Here is a 23,787-nt window from a genome sequence, read left to right as displayed (position 1 = left end):
TCATATGATTTTTGCCTCCCTCCTCATTACAAAGTGGGTGGGTTCCAGCTCGAGTTAAAGCAGAGCCTGAATTCCAATTCATTGCCACATCTGAGATGCTGAAAAATAGCAACGGGCAACCCTCCCACCAAAATGGATCTTAAATGCCAACTATAGCTAATTATTACTAAAACGTTTTGGAGAATCATTCTTTCCGCGTGTGCACACGCACACACACACACACACAGCAAAAACCCTACCATGTGTATTTTTGTTATTTTATCATTTTTCTTACCTTATTGTAACATCTGTGGATGTGAATTGTAGAGTACTTTAAGGTGTCCAAAATGAAAAACCTCTGCCTCATTAAATCTTTTAACCGGAAAGGTAGTACAAAAACCAACCAGACTAGTTAAAAACTAGTCAGATGGCAACCCTTAAACTTATCCACCATGCTTAAAGCACCTCCAAACCGAGCTCAGAAGTTTTTCTGCATGGATGGTGGGAGGGTTCGCCTACAACTCGGGACTGAGCCTGAGTGAATTGAGCAGTTAAGAGATTGGTAACGCAATCAACATTTTTAAAAATGCTCAGTGGCCCCCATGTGCTCAGGAGTTGGTGGTGTCAAAGGGAAGCCTAAACAGTGGTGTACTGAAAACTGTTAAAATTGTAAACTGTCACTTAAAATTTCAGAGAGTTTTCCCCTCCTCCTTGCAGGACGGGGGGTGTGGGGGGATAGAGTGGTTTCTAGGGAAGTGTGTGATGGGGCCTAGTAGCTGTCAGTCTGCAGAAAGTCAGCCTATAGTGAGGCAGGATGAGTTGTGGCTCTGTTTTACGGAGCAGTCTGCTTGTTTTTCACTTGTGTGTGATCATTCTGAATTCTCAGAAATAAAATAGTTCCAATCTCCCAGCACAAATGTTCTGTTTTGCATCTAACTTCTCTGTGTGTATGCCATGAACATAACATAAACCAGGAGGGGAAAGTTAAGCTCTTAGGAGCCAGCTACTCCTTGATTGCCCAGCACATAACATAACTAAGAACTCCACTCTAAATTGATTTAAGAAACAAACTCACACATAAGAGAGAGGGTAGGAGACTGAAACCGAGAGATTCACAGACATTTGTTGCAGCATAGACAATAGCAGCCTAACTGTCACTATCTTGCCTAGAGAAAATGGGACCTGACCCTCACTCAAAGTATTTCAGAAGCATTTGGTTCTTGCCAAGTCTGTTGAATTAAGAGACAGACTATCTCTCAGCAGTTAAGTGAAAGACCATTTGAGAAAGAAATGTTCAAAATTCAAATAAAAGGAAAATTTGATGGCACTCTCACTAAATGTTAGATATTACTATCTGAAGTGCATTCGTTATTCCCTTTCATTAATTCATAAGTGGCAAGGCTAGAAGGGACAATCCTGACCATCTAGTCTGACCTCCTGAATAACAAAGGCCATAAAACTCCCCCTAAATAATTCCTAGAATGTATCTTTAGAAAAATATCCAATCTTGATTTTAAAATGGCCAGTGATGGAGAATCCACTATGAATGGCTACCATAAAGAACAAGAATTTAGAAAATCCATCTGTCTTGCAGATGCAAATCCTATGGACTGAAGCCTTGGAAAGGTCAAGTATCAGAGGGGTAGTCGTGTTAGTCTGGATCTGTAAAAGCAGCAAAGAATCCTGTGGCACCTTGTAGACTAACAGACGTTTTGGAGCATGAGCTTTCGTGGGTGAATACTCACTTCGTCAGATGCATGTGACATGCATCTGACGAAGTGGGTATTCACCCACGAAAGCTCATGCTCCAAAACGTCTGTTAGTCTATAAGGTGCCACAGGATTCTTTGCTGCTCTTAGAAAGGTCATAATCCAAAGCTCCCACAAAAACTAAAATCAGAGAAGATTCTGTCTTTGTCACACACAGAGCTTTGTGCCCATGAAAACAAGTAGCTTAGTCCTAATCAGAGTGATTTTACTTGCAAACTCAAAAATATTTCCCAGTGAAGAACATACAACTGTAGTGGATGTAAACAGTCCAGCTCAGGGGCAGGCAAACTTTTTGGCCTAAAGGCCTCATCGGGTTTCCAAACTTGAATGGAAGGCCAGTTAGGGGAGGCTGTACCTCCTCAAATAGCCAGGCATGGCCCAGCCCCCGGCCCCTATCTGACCTCCCCTGCTTCTTGCCCCCTGACAGCCCGCCTGGGGCTCCTACCCCATCCAACTCTGCCTGTTCCCCGTCCCCTAATGGCCCTCTCGGGACACCTTTCCCATCCACCACCCCCTGCTCCCTGACCTCCCACAACCCCTGAACCTGACTGTCCCCTCCCACCCCATCCAAACCCCCCCCCATCCTGAGACCCATGCCCCATTCAACTCCCCCTCCTTTCTGACTGCTCCCGCCCAGGAACCCACTCTCATTCAACCACCCCTGTTCCCTGCCCTCTAACCGCCCCAACCCCTATCCACATGCCCACTCTCTGGTCCACCAGCAGGGGAGGGGCCAGAGGCTAGCCTCCCAGGGCAGGAGCTCAGGGGCCAGGCAGGAGGGTCCCATGGGCTAGATGTGGCCCGTGGCCCATAGTTTGCCCACCTCTGGTCCAGCTTATCTAGGTTGTTCACAACATAAAACAACTTCTCTTCTTAGAATTTTGCAGATACTATGGCGGAATTGAAGAAACTTTTCATCTTCACAACCACAGTATAGAATTTCAAAAATTATTCCTGTAGAGTCCAATTCTCCAATGTGAGTTTCTAATTTGTGTCCTCAGATTGGTGCTTATAGTACTTATGCACCTGGATGTTCAGTTAACGAGCCTATTTATCAATTTAAACCCCAAAAATATAGGATTTGTACAATCTATATAGAAGCTCATATTCAAGAATTGGGCACATTATCATGCATGTGCCTCTAACTCTTGAAATATTTGAAGGCTTTATGGTGGATGCTTGTTTGTAAAAATGTCTATTAGAAGATTCCATACATGTCTTAAGGATACAGGACACATTTTAATCAGCCTCAAGGCTATTGCAGGTATGATCATGTCTGTGCATAAATTGGGTAGTAGGATGTCTACTCAATGAGTGTGTACAACCAAGTGTGTGCAATAAACCTATGGATGCAGTTTTAAAGGTAGGCTTTGAAAAATTTGGCCCTAAAACATCATTACACCATACCCAACCAACATGTCCTCCTGAAACTTTTTAAAAACACAACAGATCAGTCTGATAGTTAATGGCATGCTCCTTGTTTAGCTCTAATATGGATGAATATGTTTAATACATGGGCCAGATCCTGAAAGAAACATCCATGGATTTCAGTGGGACTTGTGGGTTCTAAGTGTCTCTCAGGGCCCATCCAATGCCCACTGAAGTTAATAGAAAGACAAACCATTGATTTCAATGGGTCCTATGTTTGCAATTTTGCTTAGTCTCAAAACAAGCATTATAACCATCCTCCAAGTATAATGTAATCAGAAGAATGCAAAGTCTTGTATCTACGTCCTTAACAGATGGCTGATATGAGAAATAGGAACAAGATGCTTTTGTTAAAATGTAGCAATGAAATATGGTTATTATGAGTGCTGATTGGTGAGGCATTCAAAGTTAGCTAATTAAAATCTCTTTCATAGCCAGGAAAATATTTGTAAAGGCAATGTGTTTGCAGCAGGAAGCAGTGTTTATTAAATATGTTCACAAAACAAATGCCCAACATTCTTCAAATATATATTTAAAACTATACTAATTAATATTAAGAAATAAAGTATTTGGGGTTGATGTCACAGCTTAAGGAATCTCTTTGTTTTCTAATTGTATAAAAAGATGATCATTTCCTTTGCTGTATGGATTCTGAGCTTTCTATGTAAACTTAATTTAAGAGAAAATGAAAATCATCTCAATCGAAAGATATATTTTATTTACTTTAGCCATATTTGTCTTTTTAACATCAAATACTTCATGCTTAGATGAATCAGCAATGTCCAGTCTGCAGAGCAGAGATTATGGTGATAAATATTCTGAGGTAAGATTTGCCTTGGTATGACATTATTTTGAGAACTGCAGGTCTGATCCTGTGCCCATTGAAGTCAGTGGTAAAGTTCCCATTGACTTCAGCGGCACAGAATCATGTCCTATAACATCACTAGCATAAAGAAGGCTTGTTGAGACAACTTGTTGTTGAGACAACTTTCATGAAGTCTATCCACTGGCTTATATGTAGTGTGTAAAGCAATTCATGGTTTGATTTTCATACTGTAAACCTTGGGATTCAGGATGATGTTTATTTTAAATTGATTTTTGCTTATGCAGTAAGAAACTGTCATGCTTTTTATTCTTATAAAAGATATATTACTAATCCCAAATTAATAAAGGAATGTTTGTGATGTTCAAATAATAAAGATAAACAGAAAGCACTATAAATCTGATGTGGTAAATTGTTCTATCTTGAAAAGTGACTATAAAATATTGGGGGGTCCATATTTATTGTGTCTCAATAGCTGTCAAATCAAATTTACATAGTTTATATTTACACAGTTTATATATATAAAGTGATTTTTTTTCTAACTGTCTACCCTAGAAGCAGTCCCTGGGACCTGAGAGTCTACATTATTTTTGCCTTCTGCACCATCTTCAGTTATAAAAATTCTGCAAGCAAAAATATTACCTTAATTATATCTGCGCACAGGGGTCCTGGAACCAGGGGTGCTGAAGGTGTGGCAGCACCCCTGGCTTGAAGTAGAAATAACAACCAAATACGGTGTATGGTTTCCACTTTCAGCACCTGTGTTATAAAAATTATTCCAGCATCCCTGCCTGTGCAGCCCCTTTGTCTTCAGATTAGGCTCTCATTTACACATTTCAGTGTGGTTGCACAGGTGTAACAGGAGACGGAGTTTGGTCCCACAGTTAGAAGTGAACAATTCTGCTAATGTTGTCTAAACTAGAATAGACTCCAGCTCCCTCTCCAATAGCTTCAGTGCTGAGAGAATAAACATTCATAAAAACGTATGGGCTGGAATTGACAATGTTAATGTTTGGTTTTTAACTTAACTCTAATACCTTATTTGCAGTGATCTGCTTTTAAGATCGAGAAACTTAACAACACAATTCACAAAAATAAGATATGACTTTAACTGTGTGCAGAGAACATTTTGCATAAGAAAATATTTTTTATATAGCCACTTTTCAGAGAACACCTGCACTTTAATTATTCCATAAAACAATTAATATGCTGGGCTCAATTCTCCACTGTGTCTAGGCACAGGGATTGGATGCAATAGAAGTGGTTCTGTACTGGTCAGCTCAAGCATGAGATAAAGCAGTGTAAAATCTCAAGGTCCTAAATGCCCCTATGCCAGAGGAGGATCAGTGTAGCAGAACAGAGCATGATCCTGGCACACTGCATATGCCAGGAATGAAAGAGTGGTTCTGTTAGCTTTACACTAATTTGAAGTTCCCTTAGGTGAGGGGAATTCTCCAATGGCTGGGCAGTGTGGCCAGGAAGCTGGGGAGATGGGAACTAAGGGAAAAGGAATCATATAAGAGGAAAAGGAGACCAATAAGAAGGGAAACAACTGTACAGGAAGAAGAGGAGAAGAGGACAAGACAGCAGAAACACAAGTGCAAGGAGTAGGGAGAGAGGGAAATGAAGAGAACAGATAGAAGAGGAAGATAAAATGAGCAAAAGGAGACTGTGATTGACATTTAGGGCAAAAATGGGTATCACTAAAGCAGATAAAGACACAGAAGTGCATTCCTAATTTTACTTTTCCATGTAAACAACTGCTGAAGTTGGCACAGGGATGTTCTCTGGTAGCCAATGGGAGGAAATAGTCTACAAGACAATCAATCTACAAGGAAGAGTCCACATTCTGAAAAATGTTTGAGGAAATCGCATTCTAAAAGCATTAGGAAGTTATATTCTTCTCCTCCATGTCTGTGCCTACAGAAACCTGAAAATTAACAACCTACTGTTTGTGATTTGTATGTAGACAGGTTATCATCAGTGCAAAAAAGTGACTGTGTCATTATTTCTATTTTTAGTCCAGTGAAGGCTTCTTAGAAGAAAAGCAAAGAAGTCTCAATTTTGAAGAACTGAAAGACTGGGGATCAAAAAACATCATTAAAATGAGCACTCCCACAGTCAACAAGATGTCAAATTCACTTGCTAATTTACCACTGAGGTTTGGAAGAAATGTTCGAGAAAACAGAAGCATTAAGCCAGTGGCTAATTTGCCACTGAGATTTGGGAGGGCTTTTGAAGGCAGTATTTCTAGATGTGCTCCTAACTTACTACACAGGTTCGGCAGATCTCCATTTGTTAGAAGTTCCATCCAGTCACTTACCAACTTGCCACAAAGATTTGGGAAATCACTACCTGCCCACCTATCACAAAACATTCAAGAATCTGAGCAAGGCAATAACAGGTAAGCCCATTAGCAAGAATTTTTAATGAATCAGTAAACTCAGGGGTTGTACCGTATGACTGGAGAATAGTTCTTATTTTTAAGAAACGGAAAAAAAGTGATCCTAGTAACTCTAGGCCTGTTAGTTTGACATCTGTAGTGTGCAAGGTCTTGGAAAATTTTTTGAAGGAGAAAATAGTTAAGGACATTGAGTTCAATGGTAACGGCCAAAATACAACATGGTTTTACAAAAGGTAGATTGTGTCAAACCAACCTGATCTCCTTTGAGAAGGTAACAGATTTTTTAGACAAAGGAAATGCAGTGGATTTAATTTACCTCGATTTCAGTAAGGCATTTGATATGGTTCCACATGGGGAATTTTATTAGTTAAATTGGAAAAGATGGAGATCAATATGAAAATTGAAAGGTGGATAAAGAACTGGTTAAAGGGGAGACTACAACGGGTCATACTGAAAGGTGAACTGTCAGGCTGGAAGGAGGTTACTAGTGGGGTTTCTCAGGGATCGGTTTTGGGACCAATCTTATTTAACCTTTTTATTACTGACCTTGGCACAAAAAGTGGGAATGTGCTAATACAGTTTGCAGATGACACGAAGCTGGGGGATATTGCTAACATGGAGAATGACTGGGATAGGAAGATCTGGATGACCTTGTAAACTGGAGTAATAGTAATAGGATGAAATTTAATAGTGAAAAGTGCAAGGTCATGCATTTAGGGATTAATAACAAGAACTATTTTTATAAGCTGAGGAGGCATCAGTTGAAAGTAACAGAGGAGGAGAAGGACCTCGGAGTATTGGTTGATTACAGGATGACTATGAGCCGCCAATGTGATATGGCCATTAAAAAAGCTAATGTGGTCTTGGGATGCATCAGGTGAGGTATTTCCAGTAGAGATAAGAAGGTGTTAGTACCGTTATACAAGGCACTGGTGAGACCTCATCTGGAATACTGTGTGCAGTTCCAGTCTCCCATGTTTAAGAAGGATGAATTAAAACTGGAACAGGTACAGAGACGGGCTACTAGGATGATCCGAGGAATGGAAAACCTGTCTTATGAAAGGAGACTCAAAGAGCTTGGCTTATTTAGCCTACCAAAAGAAGGCTGAGGGGAGATATGATTGCTCTTTATAAATATATCAGAGGGATAAATATCAGGGAGAGAAAGGAATTATTTAAGCTTAGTACCAATGTGGACACAAGAACAAATGGCTATAAACTGACACTAGGAAGTTTAGACTTGAAAGTAGACAAAGGTTTTTAACCTTTAGAGGAGTGAAGTTCTGTAACAGCCTGCCAAGGGGAAAGGTGGGGGCAAAAGACATATCTGGCTTCAAGACTAAGTTTGATAAGTTTATGGAGGGGATGGTATGATGGGATAGCCTAATTTTTGCAATTAATTGATCTTTGATTATTAACAGATAAATATGCCCAATGGTCTGTGACAGGATGTTAGATGGGTTGGGATCTGAGTTACTACAGAGAATTCTTTCCTGGGTGCTGGCTGGTGAGTCTTGCCCACGTGCTCAGGTTCAACTGATCGCCATATTTGGGGTCGGGAAGGAATTTTCCTCCAGGGCAGATTGGCAGAGGCCCTGGAGGTTCTTCACCTTCCTCTGCAGCGTGGGGCACGGGTCACTTGCTAGAGGATTCTCTGCACCTTGAAGTCTTTAAACCACGATTTGAGGACGTCAATAATTCAGACATAGATTAGGGGTTTGTTACTGGAGTGGGTGGGTGAGATTCTGTGGTCTGCGTTGTGCAGGAGGTCAGATTAGATCATCATAATGGTCCTTTCTGATCTTAAAGTCTATGAGCTTAAAGTCTATAAAAGCATGCTGAATGCCCTCCAAATGATAAATTAGCCAGGATTCAATCCTGCCAGCCTTACTCAAGCAATCTCAACTGGGTGTTTGAGTGAGAGTTTGATTTGTCTAAATAAAGACAGCAGAATTAGGCCCAAAGTTCTTCAAATTAAAAAGCATTACTATTACAATCAGGAATTTTTCAACAAAATGTTGTGGGTTTTTTGGTTGGAAAATGTCAATTCATCTAAACTGAAAGGAAAGTGTCCATTCTGATGAATTTCTCACTTTAAAATGTTTTGAAATTGTTGAAGCTTTCCATGGCAATGTTTTCAAAATGAAAAATTCCATTGTTTTCCTTTTGAAACAATGTTTTATTGTGATATTTAAGATAATTATCATAAAAATTGTTTTTAAAAGTCAAAACCAAAATTTTTTGACAATGTCAAAATGAAATGTTTCAATTGACCTGAATCCAAAAATAAAAAGATTGGTTTGGTGGCTTGTGAAAACTTTTGAGATTTCAACTTTTCATCCTGATTCAAGACAGGAAATATTATTTTCAAAATTTCAATTTTTTCCTGTGGCAGGAAAGTCATTTTCTGCCCAATGCTTATTATTATTTGGAACAACTATTTTCTACTATGAAATTTATTTTTACACACAATAATAATTCCTTAAAAATACCTATAATCCAAACTATTCGTTAATTTGGAGCCCTGATTCTGCTTCAGTTGTCTTGCTCTGAAACCACATATTTTGCCTGCATGAAGCAGAAGAGAAGTCCAGTTCAGGAGCATTCACTGCAGAATGAGATAGCCAGTATTATCTGCATCTGCCATTTTTCATTCTTCTGTGATTGTCTGACCCGATTGTAGCAGATTTTGATTTGTATTTCTGACCTTTTAGGAATCTGTATTCAAACAACTATATTGAAAAGGAATCAAATGATGAAGACTCAAACCAGAAGAGCTGGGATCTATATTTAAATCAAAAGATGATGTAAAAGAAACAGAGGTGCAAACAGAAATCCAGACTTACCTTCATAATAATATTAATACTATTGTAGCATGCCTGGTGCTGTGCAAACAATTGCAGTATATTGCAATGATAATGGTAGTGATTGTTGTACTAGTTCACTTCAGTGGCAGGATATCATAAATTTTAATGACTGCTGCCTAGTTGATTTTCTGTCTGTTGTAAAGTTTTGAAGAATAGTAGTATTGTATAACTGGAACCATTTTAAGCAAATAAAAAGAAGTATACTACAACTAGAAGGAGTCTACTGTGTGACTAGCAAACAGAAACAATGCTGGAAGGAAAAAAGCCTATTGCCATCTTAGTGTCTTATGTAGCCAAAGAAGTGAATGAAAAAAACATATACATGGAACTATTGTTGTTGTTTGAGACTTATTTGGATATAACTGTTAAGGCGACCACTGACATTTTTGCTATAAATTAAATGCTAGTTTCTTAGATCTACACAGAGGAATAGCATCTATTGTTGTCTCTTCATAATGCAATTACAATTTTGACAATATTTTGAGATAATACCCTCCCAAATATCCTGAGGAATCTGAACTGTAAACATTCCATTTCCTCTGCCAGACTGAATCACATTAGAACTACCAGACGCACAGTTGGAAAGAGCTATTACTTCTAAACTCCACCTTTTCACATTGTAAATTTTCTTGCTTAGACTTTAACCTGACATTTCAGTTTGAGCCACATTTGAACAACATCAGTTGAAACATTCTAATTATATGAACAGAAAAAAGAATGGATCCTTTTTATTTGTGCTCTGATAATTTCATTGTTAGGGCCAGATTCTGACTTGCGATCAGCCCCTTTGCACCACTCCAAATTCAGTGGGGCTACTTGCAGAGTATAGTTCTATTTACCTTAAGGGTGGCAGAATCTGACCCTAAACAAACAGAGCCCCTGCAAAGTGGGGAATATTTAGGTATTACATAGAAATTCATCCAAATTCAATAAACTCTTTGTAAGTCAAAGAGGGTGTGGATATTTTTGTCAGCGGCAAAACATTGAGATTTTCAAAAGCAAGACCCTAAAGCCAGGCTTCTATGTCCAATTTGGACACCTCTGTTTCTGCGCTATGCTGAACATTCCTACTGAAGTCAATGGGGATTGTCCCTGGGAATTGTGTAGAACTCCTTGTAGGATCAAAGAATATAAATGTTCTGATCTTTGCAGTGTTTTTTTAAAAAATGAAGTATATCTATAAGCTACTGGGAGAGCAAAATCTTGGTCATGACATACAGCACAGAAATGTATCAGATTTAAGAGTTGTCAGAGGAACTTACTCTGCCATGTTCACAGTTAAGGACATTAGTCAGCAAAGTGTATACATAAGGAGAAATCCTGACCCCACTGAAGTCCAAGAGAGTTTTGCCATTCTCTTCAATAGGGCCAGAATTTCACCCTTTCTGTAGTCAGGAAAACCGTGGAATGTGTTACTGATTTCAGCATTGGAACTGAAACTCTCCAAATGTTGAGTTGTGTACTGATCCTTCAACACTTCTGGCACATCAGGTGAACAAACAGCAAATAACATTTGCAAGAATCCCTAAGCAGCAATAGCAACTGTCTGCTTAAGGGACATACCACCTAGCAACAAGGTCAGATTGGCATTAATAGTGACTGCAATGGGAGCAAAGCAGCAGCCTGAAAGCAGTCCCTGCTACAAGTACACCTCTACCCCGTTATAACGCCACCTGATATAACATGAATTTGGATATAACGGGGTAAAGCAGTGCTCCGGGGGGGCGGGGCTGCGTGCTCCTGCGGATCAAAGCAAGTGCAATATAATGCGGTTTCACCTATAACGCGGTAAGATTTTTCAGCTCCAGAGGACAGCGTTATATCGAGGTAGAAGTGTATAAATAGGATGCATTCTAACTACAGGCCCTGCAGCACAGATCCAAGAGAGGAGGGATGTTGATTTATTTCCCAGCAGATAAAAAGCTAGAAGCAAAGTATATAAAGGAGAAATTATGTGATGCTATGCAAAATTTTGCTTTGGTCTGAGAGTGTGTGAGCCGGGAAAACAGTCACTGGCTAGTGTAAAGGGAGGAGAAGGAGCTACATACATAGCTCTAGCTATTACTCACCAGATTATTTATTATCCACATATTGATATTATTCATGAATTGGGAAAAAGCAAGAAAGGGATTAAAGTAAATCAAGTAGCAGACCAGCCAAACTCACAGGTATTAATTCTAGTAGAGTTCAGGAGCTCCTATCCTTTCATGCTGCACAAACAATATTTATGCTTATCATTAAACTCACCAGGCAAAACCAACATGCTCACTTGAAATTCCTACCTGAGCTGATAAAGTGGACAGGTGACAATTTACTGTCAAATTTAAAGGTCTGAGGCCTCAGCATGTGGTTGATTTCCATGTATTGTTTGGAGAGATTTAGTAGAGTGTAAAAAGACAACAGTTGTACCCAGAAGAAGCCATAGACTCCCAAGCATCTTTCCTCAGGGCAGGAAACCAGTCTCTCACATTTCCCAAAATGCAGAGGGCCAGTCACTCTCCTCTTGTCTTTGGAGCCCCAATGATTTATACCAGCTGAGAAGCTGGCATACAACAACCTAGATTTTTTTAAAGGGTGGCACAGCCTAACATTTAGGTTTCACAAAAATAAGCTTTCACAAAATATGAAATCAACAGGAATTTTAAAATTCCAGCCAAAACTATTTAATTAAATAAATAACCATTCTGCTACACTGTTGTCATTGTAACCCAGATATCATTACATTGTGCTACTGCATAAAACCTTAACATGAAATTGACTAGAAAATGACAGAAAACATAAAAATGAAATTGCCTAGTCTATTTTCTTTGTCCAACCAAAGAAAAATGTGGGGGGGGGGGGTGAGAAGTAAACAAATAGCATAAAACAGTGAAAAGAAAGTATGATTTTAAAAATTATTTCTACTAATTGGAGCAGTTACTACTCTAACACGTGTTTCTTTTACAGTATGTTATTTTTTTAATCTGGCATTGTCCTTTTAACAAGTGATGTAGTGCTAAATTTTATAATACAGGAGCCCTGCAAAAATGATCTGAAGTTGGTAATTCCATCACACGGGCTTCCACAATCTATCTTATGAGTGATGTCATAATAAAAACCTAACTTACACTTTACCAGTAAATGTTACCTCATCAACAATCTGTGCAACAGCAAATATGAGATTTCACACATTAATAATAAATACACATATCATATCAAGATAAAATATTTGTAACTCAATTATATGCCAAACTTTAAACTAAGTAGCAAGTCACATCCAAAGTGGACATGTAATTAGTCAAAAAGCCCATTGGTGGTGCAGGTAAAATATTGTTTTTACAATATTAATATTCTCTGCAGACTTCAAATAAGAGCAAGATTTGCTTGTATGCTCCAGCTACTTTTGGGGCACCCCATAACCCCAATTTAATTGGCTGATCAGACCATCCCCCCCTTATCTGGATGGCCCCCCACAACATCCCAGTAGACCTGACATATATCCCACTCAGCACAGCCCCCCACCGCTCACCCCCCAATACTTCCCACTCACCCTGTAGCCCATCAACAACTTATCCCCAGCCCCTAGCTCACTACCCACAACCTTTCTGGCCACTCACCGACTCCTTTCCCAGGCTCAGCACCCCAGTCCTGTCCAGGGCTAGAGCGGTGCCTTCCAATCACGGCCACCCAGTGGTTCCACTTGCTCCCATCACCTGCCCCGCACTCAAACAACTTGGGCCAAATTTGAGTGATGAGTGGCATTGCAACCTGGCACACAGGGTTGTAGCACTGCTCAGATTTGATGCAGGTAGTAGTCCCTCTTTTATGATGGGGGGTGGCTAAGCCAGCCCTGAGCAGCAGTGCAACCCAATGCACCAGACCACAATGCCTTTACTCATATTTGGCCCAACTAACCCTCCCATCATGACAGAGGGGTAGCTGGGCTAAACCTGATTGGCATTGCAACCCCGTGTGTCAGGTCGCAACATCACTCACTCAAATTTGGCCTGGCAGCCCCTCCATCAGATATCATGATGGCGGAGGGGGATGGGAGGAAGGCCATGCCAAATCTGAATGGCATTGTAACCTCATGTGCCAGAAGAAGTGCTGGAGTGCTGTTCCATCCTGGATTTCAGGTGCTAGAGTTACACCCCAGAACATTCTGGCAGCCCTATGCCCCTGCTTTAAATCACATTTTGGGGAACATATGGGAGTGCATAAAATGTCAGAAGGCATTTTTCCTCAAGAAACTGTCTTGGGGGGGGATCTATCAGGGCCTTCTCTGCCCCTGGCTATAGGTGCTAGACACCACCCTCCGCTTAAGGCAAGTCCACTCAGACCAGGTTACCAATGGCATTGAGGCTTCCAGGGGAGTGGAAAGGCTAAAAAGAGACACTGACCAACAAGGAGCCAATAAGCCCATTAAGAAAGTTTGCCTGCTTCTTCTGAAGGTTAGTGCTGAGTAGGACTGAGGCAGAAGAGGAGCAGAGCACAGCAGTATTAGCCCAAAACACCAAGGCCAGGCCAGGCCCTTTGCTTAAGCACTGCAGGTAAGTAATTACTTTTTGTGTTTGTTAGTTTAGAGGGGCAGACAAACAAATCTCGAGTTTGTTGATAACTGTTTAAGACTCAGGCCAAGCTCACAGCACAGGCTTTTCTGCTTCAGCCCAGCTGCCACACCATCCCTTCTTTTGAACCTTTGACCCACAGGTTGTCTGATTTATCCTTTATATAGCTATAGATAGATATGGGTTATGTTAGTCTTGTTCTCTGCCAAGCCCCAAAGCCACCAGAATGATTAGTATAGATATAGGTCAAGAGAAACATACAGAGGAAGGATCATTCTACTCATTTTCTTATGCTTAGAAAATGTGGCACTAAAGCAAGAATGTTACATTATCTCCGTGTCATGACAGTTTTATAGGCCTTAAACTCTCTCCCCTCCCTCTCCTCCCGCCTCCACTCCTTCCCCCACCAGTCTGGTATGGTTCAGTCTCTACAGCAGAAGACTGAATAACAGAATGAACAGAAGAGCTCTAATGTAGGAAGGTAAAGTAATCTAATTACTCTCTACTTCAGGAATTCACTGACTGTTATCAATGGGTTCATCCACTTTTTGAGACACTTAGAACAGTGTGTACTCAAACTATCTTTGAAGCTTCTGTGCTCAGAGTATTTACCCCGGCTTCTGTGCTCCGGATAATAAAAGGTGATGTGCTGAGCCAGTGTATTACTTATCAAGCACCGTTCCCATCTTCTCCACAAGGGCATCCATCTACACTCCTTTCTGCAACAGACTGAAAAGGAGCAGTGTAATTCAGTAGGGTGAAAGCCAGTTTATAAACCACCTAACAGAAGGACTGAAAATGCTATGTCCAGGAAAAACCTCCTCCTTGAGCTTCATCTCAGAGCTACTAAGTTTCAGCCAAAACTGGAAGGTAATTTCAGATCCTTATAATGCAGGGGAGAGACAGTGTGATTAATTTAATTACAGAAGGGGTGACATCAGTGGTCTCACACCAACATAGAACTGAAGTAATGCAGTTCTGGATCAAGCCCACAGTATTCTGCAGCAGGAATAGGGGAATTCCTAGAAATCCTCTGGCAGGATTGACATTTAACTACAGAGGTTCCTCCATAACCATCCTGATCTCACCTTACTGAGGACCACATTACAGATGTATGCACATCACCTTTATCTCTGGTGTAGAATAGCTGATTTGGGTTTTAAAATAAGAAACACTTCGGTAGTAGACTAATGTATTAGCAATTCAGGGACGCAATGATTTAGCGACATGGGACCTAATGTATCCCTAGAATGGCACTCACAGTAGGGCTGAATTGGGCTGATGATGAGTTTTATTTGCAGGAGTTCATGAGCAAGTGCAGAGAGAAGTGTTTTAAAAACATCTGATATAAGAAATACCTCTTCTTTGGTTGCTGAAAATTGATCTGATGATTAAAAAGGTTCCTAGAAGTGCATAGCTTAAGCTACACTGTCATATTAACACATAGTTATTGATTTGAAAGAGGAAATGGGACTGTTTTCCCATGAACCATGGGGTAGAAAAAATAGGATCAGGGAATCAAAAATAAGATAAAAGTATGTGATTGGTACTGACTTATACTTTGGCTGTAGCTGTGTTTTGAAGTGTATGCATAGTCGCTACTAGGGATTTTAATCAAATTCTGAGTGCTGGAATTTTGCTAGGAAATAAGAGGCCACCAGAAATGCAAGAAGGAACCCTGATATTTCTCCTGTTGGGCATTTCAAATGAAATTGGGCACTGATTTCCAGTGTCAGTAGTGTTACAAGAGAAAGCGGTTTGATTTAGATGCATATGAAGAAATGAGTTAAACCAAAATGAAGATACACCAAGGGTAAATTGAACAGAAGTACTTGTGGCACCTTAGAGACTAACAAATTTATTTCAGCATGAGCTTTCATGAGCTACAGCTCACTTCTTCAGATGCATAGAATGGAACACACAGACAGGAGATATTTGTGCACACAGAGAACACGAAAAGGTGGAAGTATGCATACCAACAGGAAGAGTTTAATCAATTGAGATGAGCTATCATCAGCAGGAGAAAAAAACTTTTGAAGTGATAATTAAGATGACCCATAGAAGGTGTGAGGATAACTTAACATAGGGAAATAGATTCAGTTAGTGTAATGACCCAACCATTCCCAGTCTCTGTTTAAGCCTGAGTTAATTGTATCTAATTTGCATATTAATTCGAGTTCAGCAGTCTCTCTTTGGAGTCTGTTTTTGAAGTTTTTTATTGCAAAATTGTCACCTTCAAGTCTATCACTGAGTGGTTAGAGAGGTTGAAGTGTTCTCCCACTGGTTTTTGAATGTTATGATTCCTGATGTCAGATTTGTGTCCATTCATTCTTTTGCGTAGAGACTGTCCGGTTTGGCCAATGTACATTGCAGAGGGGCATTGCTGGCATATGATGGCATATATCACGTTGGTAGATGTGCAGGTGAATGAGCCACTGATGGCGTGGCTGATGTGATTAGGTTCTATGATGGTGTCACTTGAATATATATGTGGACAGAGCTGGCATCGGGCTTTGTTGCAAGAATAGGTTCCTGGGTTAGTGTTTATGTTGTATGGTGTGCGGTTGCTCGTGAGTATTTGCTTCAGGTTGGGAAGTTGTCTATAAGCAAGGACTGGCCTGTCTCCCAAGATCTGTGAGAGTGAGGGATCATCTTTAAGGATAGGTTGTAGATCTTTGATGATGCGCTGGAGAGGTTTTAGTTGGGGGCTGTAGTGATGGCTAATGGCGTTCTGTTATTTTCTTTGTTGGGCCTGACCTGTAGTAGGTGGCTTCTGGGTACTCTTCTGGCTCTATCAATCTGTTTTTACACTTCAGCAGGTGGGTATTGTAGTTTTAAGAATGCTTGATAGAGATCTTGTAGGTGTTTATCTCTGTCTGAGGGATTGGCACAAATACGGATGTATCTTAGAGCTTGGCTGTAGACATGGATCATGTGGTGTGTCCTGGATGGAAGCTGGAGGCATGTAGGTAAGTATAGCAGTCAGTGGGTTTCTGGTATAGGGTGGTGTTTATGTGACCATCGCTTATTAGCACAGTAGTGTCTGGGAAATGGATCGCTTGTGTGGATTAGTACTGCTATGTGTGCAGCGGCACTGCTATGGGTACCCGCATGGCCCCACAATATGTCAACATCTTTATGGCTGACTTAGAACAATGCTTCCTTAGCTTTCGTTCCCTAATGCCCCTACTCTCCTTGCGCTACATTGATGACATCTTCATCATCTGGACTCATGGAAAAGAAGCCCGCGAGGAATTCCACCGTGATTTTAACATTTCCATCCCAGCATCAACCTCAGCTTAGACCAATCCACACAAGCGGTCCATTTCCTAGACACTACTGTGCTAATAAGTGATGGTCATATAAACACCACCCTATACCGGAAACCCACTGACCGCTATACTTACCTATATGCCTCCAGCTTCCATCCAGGACACACCACTTGATCCATTGTCTACAGCCAGGCTCTAAGATACAACCGTATTTGCTCCAATCCCTCAGACAGAGATAAACACCTACAAGATCTCTATCAAGCATTCTTAAAACTACAATACCCACCTGCTGAAGTGAAAAAACAGATTGACAGAGCCAGAAGAGTACCCAGAAGCCACCTACTACAGGACAGGCCCAACAAAGAAAATAACAGAAAGCTACTAGCCATCACCTACAGCCCCCAACTAAACACAACAAAATACAACATAAACACTAATCCAGGAACCTATCCTTGCAACAAAGCCCGATGCCAGCTCTGTCCACATATATATTCAAGTGACACCATTATAGGACCTAATCATATCAGCCACGCCATCAGGGGCTCATTCACCTGCACATCTACCAATGTGATATATGCCATCATATGCCAGCAATGCCCCTCTGCAATGTACATTGGCCAAACCGGACAGTCTCTACGCAAAAGAATGAATGGACACAAATCTGACATCAGGAATCATAACATTCAAAAACCAGTGGGAGAACACTTCAACCTCTCTAACCACTCAGTGATAGACTTGAAGGTGGCAATTTTGCAATAAAAAACTTCAAAAACAGACTCCAAAGAGAGACTGCTGAACTCGAATTAATATGCAAATTAGATACAATTAACTCAGGCTTAAACAGAGACTGGGAATGGTTGGGTCATTACACTAACTGAATCTATTTCCCTATGTTAAGTTATCCTTACACCTTCTATGGGTCATCTTAATTATCACTTCAAAAGTTTTTTTTCTCCTGCTGATGATAGCTCATCTCAATTGATTAAACTCTTCCTGTTGGTATGCATACTTCCACCTTTTCATGTTCTCTGTATGCATAAATATCTCCTGTCTGTGTGTTCCATTCTATGCATCCGAAGAAGTGAGCTGTAGCTCATGAAAGCTCATGCTGAAATAAATTTGTTAGTCTCTAAGGTGCCACAAGTACTCCTGTTCTTTTTGCGGATACAGACTAACACGGCTGCTACTCTGAAACAAGGGTAAATTGTACTTCATTGTGGTCAAACCTGGCTTTAATTTGGCCTGTTTGGGTCTTGAAATAGAGAAATGTGAATGCAGATGATGCTAAAAATCTGTGCCTTGGCTGGAAGTTTGTGCTGTGTTCGAGAAGAGCTGCTTCATGGAAACAAAGGGTGGAGAAAACAGCAACAGTTGTCAGCATGTATTTCCTGGGGTCCCTCAGGTGACCACTGCCATCTATTTCTGTAAACTTTTGCTTTCACTCTCTTTCCCAATGAATATATTCAATGGGCCTGATCTGCTGAGGTGATGAGCAGCTGCAGCCCCTACTGATGTTAGTTGAGGTTTCAGGTGCTCAGAAGCTCTGAAAGTCAAGCCATGTGCAAGTCTTGTGTGAAAGGCTGATTCACCTTATGCATAAATCCATACATTTAAAACTGCCTATCAGGCTACAGCTAATGATTTTTTTAACATAAATAGACGGCATGGGACTGACTCTTCCTGTACACATGGATAGAGCTAAAATAACTCTACTGGAATCAACGAAGTGGCCTTGGTGTAAAAGCAAGATAGGAATCAGACCCTAGTATTCCAAACATTAATACTGGACATCTTTTCTAAAGGAAAAGGCTTTTACATTAAATAAACTATAGAATGATTAAACAGGATAGCATAGAAGCTGCTCCTATCCTTCGTGCAAATTATCCAATAGGGCATAGACATTCAAGCTAAAATTATGTTAATGACCACAAAAAATTATACCAAACCATTTATTCTTATATAATCTTCATGCTTTCAGACTCTGTGTTCTTATAGTAAGGTTAAGAAAATGGTATTGAATTATTTAATTAATTTCCCTTTTTCATAACATAAAATACCAGAAGCTTGTACTAAAATCAAATCATTATAAAGCAGAGTGGGTTGTGAACACAGTTCTTGATGTCTGTTCCTCAACGAAAAATAAAAGACTTTGTGATTATAAAATCTAATACAGACATTTGCAGTCATGATTCCAGGCCATCTGCAAAACTAGTCTACTGCCACAGGAGGGCAGAAGTCGCACTATTTTTAAACATGAGAAATGCTTTTGAAGCATCCAGTTACTATTTCAGACAGAATGAAGTATTGTTTTAAAACCTTTTCACCCCATGTTCTAGATTGGAATAGAAGACTGCTGATGGAGGCCCCCTGACTTAAGAAAATGCAAATACCTATAAAGTTATTTTTACAGTGGCTATCTTAAAACTTTGCCATAAATGAAGTCTAGTTATATTATTCTTTACATTCTTACACTTGAAAACCATTTCCCAAAACCTAGAACTGAAAAAATATAGGCTGCAGAACCACTGTATTTGGCTACATACCTGTAGAGATTATTCAGTAATGCTGTCTATCTTCTATCTTTTGCCACTGGCATAAGTATAATAATGCATATCACCTTTGTGTAACAATCCCACCATTCTTGCTAAAAAGCTGTCTGCTTCAGCTTCCTTTTGAAGACTGAAGTGTGTATGATTCTCTCCACATAAAGAAAGCAAAAAATCAGCACCAGGGTGGGATAATGACACTTCAATAGTTTCCCATCTAAATCCCAACCTCCACCTGTTTCTTTTATCATACGTGGGGATAAGTCTGAGTTTGCAAAATACGTTTTAATTTAAGAAACTTTTTTCCCCATTAGGTCATTTCCTTCTAAGTAACAGAAACATTCTTTTGTTTGATGAGAAATGATCATGCTTTTTTTCTATTTCCATTGATTAAAATACATTATGCCACGTTAAACCCGTTCAGTTTAATCGGGGTGGGTGACAATTTAACTTCTGCCACCTCTCCTTCCTTGGCAATCTTTGATCTTTTCTGCATTAGATAATGGCGAGTTTGAAATGGCTGGGACCTGAGAAGATACATCTGCCAGGGTGCCTGAGTTATTGCTACTTGGATGACTATTCTACTTGCCATTCAGGTCGGCTAAGACTCTTTATTTTTGTCCTGATTGCTTCACTTCAGCACTACAGGCTAGATGATGCTAATAGCCGAGAGCCAATAGGAAGGGGTGACGTGGAGCTACACGAACGTGGAGAAGCCACTAGGAGGCATTATGGCATAGAGAGGCAGAATGCCTCCTTGGGCTGTGGGCAGAGCAATCTGCAACATCTCCTTATGGGGCTCCTCCTTCCCCACTGCCCAGAGCGGTCAGTCAGCTCTGCTGGGGTTTTGGAGCCATGGTTTTGCCTTTTCTTTGCTCTGCTCTTTTCCCCTTTCCACTGAGTTGCGCCCGGTATGGGGAGCAATTTGGCAGTAGTTTTTGGGTTGTGGGAAGACAAAAGTTGCAAAGCCCCGAGATGAAGGATGAAAACATCCCCTAAAGTAATCCACAAGAATGAAACATCCCCAAATGAGAGAGCCCCAGAGTGAGCCTAAGTGGAAGTAAGAGCTGGAAAAGTTGCTATGGAATCCCACTGCCTGTGATACAGCTGTCAGTTTGTTCAGCACTGTTTCAAAATCATGTGGAAGGCATGATTCGACTCTTTTGAATAGCGTGGAAGAAATCCTCAAATTTTCATATTCTTTGAAAATGCTGCCTCATCGCCACTTTTGCCTCTACTTTTCCCAGGGTTTAAAAACTTGAATCATTTGCTTGTATGTTCACTTTCTGTTTTCTTAGGGCATGTCTACCCACTGCATTGGAAACTCAAACTTGTGGACTTGGTGTTTCCAAACCTGTGTAGGCATGGGTGACATGTGAACTGCTGGCTTGAGGAGGCTAGTCCCCAACCCTTCCCATGGCCCTGCCCCTTCTGGGACACCCACTGGAGCCCAGAGCCCCCCCACTGCAGCCACCAGCCTCCACTTAGTGCCCCCAGCCCCACCAACTCTGGAGTGCCAGGAGGATGGGCAGCATGGCCCCAGCCCTGGAACACCAGGAGGGTGGGTAGTGTGGCCCCAGCCTCGCGTGCTGGGAGGACAGGTGGTGTGACCCCAGCACCCCCAGCCCCAGAACACCGGGCAGGGCCCCAGCGCCAGGTGAGCAGCGTGGCCCCAGCTTGAGCTGGGGCCATGGCACAGGCAGCTGCAGAACCAAAAGCAGGAGAAGGACTGGGAGCGGAGCATAAGCGGGGTCATGCCTGGCTATTTGCTATGATACCTGCCATCCATTCATGAAGGGTTTAAAGTTGCTGGACCCAGATCTCACAGCTGTGCTAATGCATCCATACTGCAGTATACAGACCTACTGACTCAGGTCTATCCCTAATATCCAGCATATCTTCCTCTCCCCACAGCTTAGTGTCCTCTGCGAACTTGCTGAGGGTGCAATCCATCCCACTATCCAGATCATTAATGAAGATGTTGAACAAAATCGGCCCCAGGACCAACCCCTGGGGCACTCCACTTGATACCAGCTGCCAACTAAACATTGAGTCATTGATCACTACCGGTTAAGCCCGATGATCTAGCCTGCTTTCTATCCACCTTATAGTCCATTTATCCAATCCATACTTCTTTAACTTGCTGGAACGAATACTGTGGGAGACCGTATCAAAAGCTTTCCTAAAGTCAAGGTATATCAGATCCACCGCTTTCCCCATATCCACAGAGCCAGTTATCTCATCATAGAAGGCAAACAGGTTGGTCGGGCATGACTTGCCCTTGGTTAATCCATGCTGACTGTTCCTGCTCACCTTCCTCTCCTCTAAGTGCTTCAAAATGGATTCCTTGAGGACCTGCTCCATGATTTTTCCAGGAACTGAGGTGAGGCTGACTGGTCTGTAGTTCCCCGGATTCTCCTTCTTCCCTCTTTTAAAGATGGGCACTATATTTGCCTTTTTCCAGATGTCCAGGACCTCCCCCGATCACCATAACTTTTCAAAGATAATGGCCAATGGCTCTGCAGTCACATCAGCCAACTCCCTCAGCAGTCTTGGATGCATTGCATATGGCCCCATGGACTTGTGCATGTCCAGCTTTTCTAAATAGTCCTTTACCTATTCTTTCACTACTGTGGGCTGCTCACCTCCTCCCCATACTATGCTGCCCAGTGCAGCAGTCTGGGAACTGACCTTGTCTGTGAAGACCTAGGCAAAAAAAGCATTGAGTACTTCAACCTTTTCCACATTATCTGTCACTAGGTTGCCTCCCCCATTTATTAAAGGTCCCACACTTTCCCTGACCTTCTTCTTGTTGCTAACATACCTGTAAAAAACCTTCTTGTTACTCTTCACATCCCTTGCTAGCTGCAACTTCAATTGTGCTTTGGCTTTCCTGATTACACCCCTGCATGCTCGAGCACTATTTTTATAGTCCTCCCTGGTCATCTGTCCAAGTTTCCACTTCTTGTAAGCTTCCTTTTTGTGTTTAAGCTTACCAAAGATTTCTCTGTTAAGCCAAGCTGGTCACCTGCCATATTTACTATTCTTTCTTCACATTGGGATGGTTTGTTCCTGCGTCCTCAATAAGGCTTCTTCAAAATACAGCCAGCTCTCCTGGACTCCTTTCCCCCTCATATTAGCTTTGATCCTGCCCAAGGGATCCTGCCCATCAGTTCCCTGAGGGAGTCAAAGTCTGCTTTTCTGAAATCCAGGGTCCATATTCTGCTGCTCTCCTTTCTTCCTTTTGTTAGGATCCTGAACTCGACCATCTCATGGTCGCTGCTGCCCAGGTTGCCACCAACTTCTAATTCCCTAACCAATTCTTCTCTGTTTGTGAACAGCAGGTCAAGATGAGCATGACCCTGGTTGGTTCCTCCAGCACTTGCACCAGAAAGTTGTCCCCAGTACTCTCCAAAAACTTCCTGGATTGTCTGTGCACTGCTGTATTGCTCTCCCAGCAGATGTCAGGGGTGATTGAAGTCCCCCATGAGAATCAGGGCCTGTGATCCGAAGAAAGCCTCCTTCATCATTATCCTCATCGCCCACTATGACATCACTCTTGTTGCTCTTGCCTTTAAACTTAACCCAAAGACTCTCAACAGGCTTTTCTCCAGTTTCATAGTGGAGCTCTCTGAGCAATCATACTGCTCTCTTACATACAGTGCAGCTCCTCCACCTTTCCTCCCCTGCCTGTCCTTCCTGAACAGTGCTCCAGTCATGTGAGTTACTCCACCAAGTCTCTGTTATTCCAATCACAGTTCCTTGACTGTGTTAGGACTTCCAGTTCTTCCTGCTTGTTTCCCAGGCTTCTTGCGTTCGTGTTCAGGCACCTAAGATAACTAGTCGATTGCCCTACTTTCTCAAAAGTAGTCGGTTGCCCTACTTCCTCCCCTGTTGCACCCTCCTCCTTGTGTTTCCTCCCGGTATCTCACTTCCCCACTTACCTAAGGGTTCAGATCTACATTCCCCGGTGAATCTAGTTTAAAGCCCTTCTCACTAGGTTAGCGAACCTGCTTGTGAAGATGCTCTTCCCTCTCTTCGTTAGGTGGATCCCATCTCTTCCTAGCAATCCTTCTTCCTGGAACAACATCCCAGTGTCGAAGGATCCAAAGCCCTCTCTCCAACACCACCTGTGCAACCACACATTTACTT

General features: G+C 41.5%; 1 protein-coding gene and 2 long non-coding RNA genes across 4 annotated transcripts in view; 2 read left to right on the top strand and 1 right to left on the bottom strand.

Annotated features, from left to right (window-relative positions):
- The window catches only part of LOC115645751, a 952,243-nt gene that overhangs the window by 334,124 nt on the left and 594,332 nt on the right, over nucleotides 1-23,787 (bottom strand). The window lies entirely within an intron of this gene.
- On the top strand, nucleotides 1,937-22,273 carry LOC115645753. The gene is made up of 3 exons (XR_003998815.1): nucleotides 1,937-1,947; nucleotides 11,024-11,026; nucleotides 22,161-22,273. It is a non-coding gene; the product is annotated as an uncharacterized LOC115645753 (long non-coding RNA).
- NPVF (neuropeptide VF precursor) lies at nucleotides 3,862-9,376 on the top strand. The gene is made up of 3 exons (XM_030550809.1): nucleotides 3,862-3,999; nucleotides 6,021-6,403; nucleotides 9,118-9,376. Exons 1-3 carry the CDS (start codon nucleotides 3,862-3,864, stop codon nucleotides 9,212-9,214), a joined length of 618 nt encoding a protein of 205 aa, XP_030406669.1. The 3' UTR covers nucleotides 9,215-9,376.

This window comes from Gopherus evgoodei, chromosome 2 (genome assembly GCF_007399415.2).
Source record: "Gopherus evgoodei ecotype Sinaloan lineage chromosome 2, rGopEvg1_v1.p, whole genome shotgun sequence".
Classification (NCBI taxonomy): Eukaryota; Metazoa; Chordata; order Testudines; family Testudinidae; genus Gopherus; species Gopherus evgoodei.
Note: the sequence above shows the minus strand (reverse complement) of the source record. Positions and strands in the feature narration are given on the sequence as shown.

What these genes read in the sequence shown, in the direction of transcription:
- NPVF (XM_030550809.1), top strand. Translation starts at nt 3,862, where the DNA reads ATGAAAATCATCTCAATCGAAAGATATATTTTATTTACTTTAGCCATA. An exon ending in ATGGTGATAAATATTCTGAG is followed by an intron (nt 4,000 to 6,020) that starts GTAAGATTTGCC and finishes TTCTATTTTTAG; the next exon opens with TCCAGTGAAGGCTTCTTAGA. An exon ending in TCTGAGCAAGGCAATAACAG is followed by an intron (nt 6,404 to 9,117) that starts GTAAGCCCATTA and finishes CTGACCTTTTAG; the next exon opens with GAATCTGTATTCAAACAACT.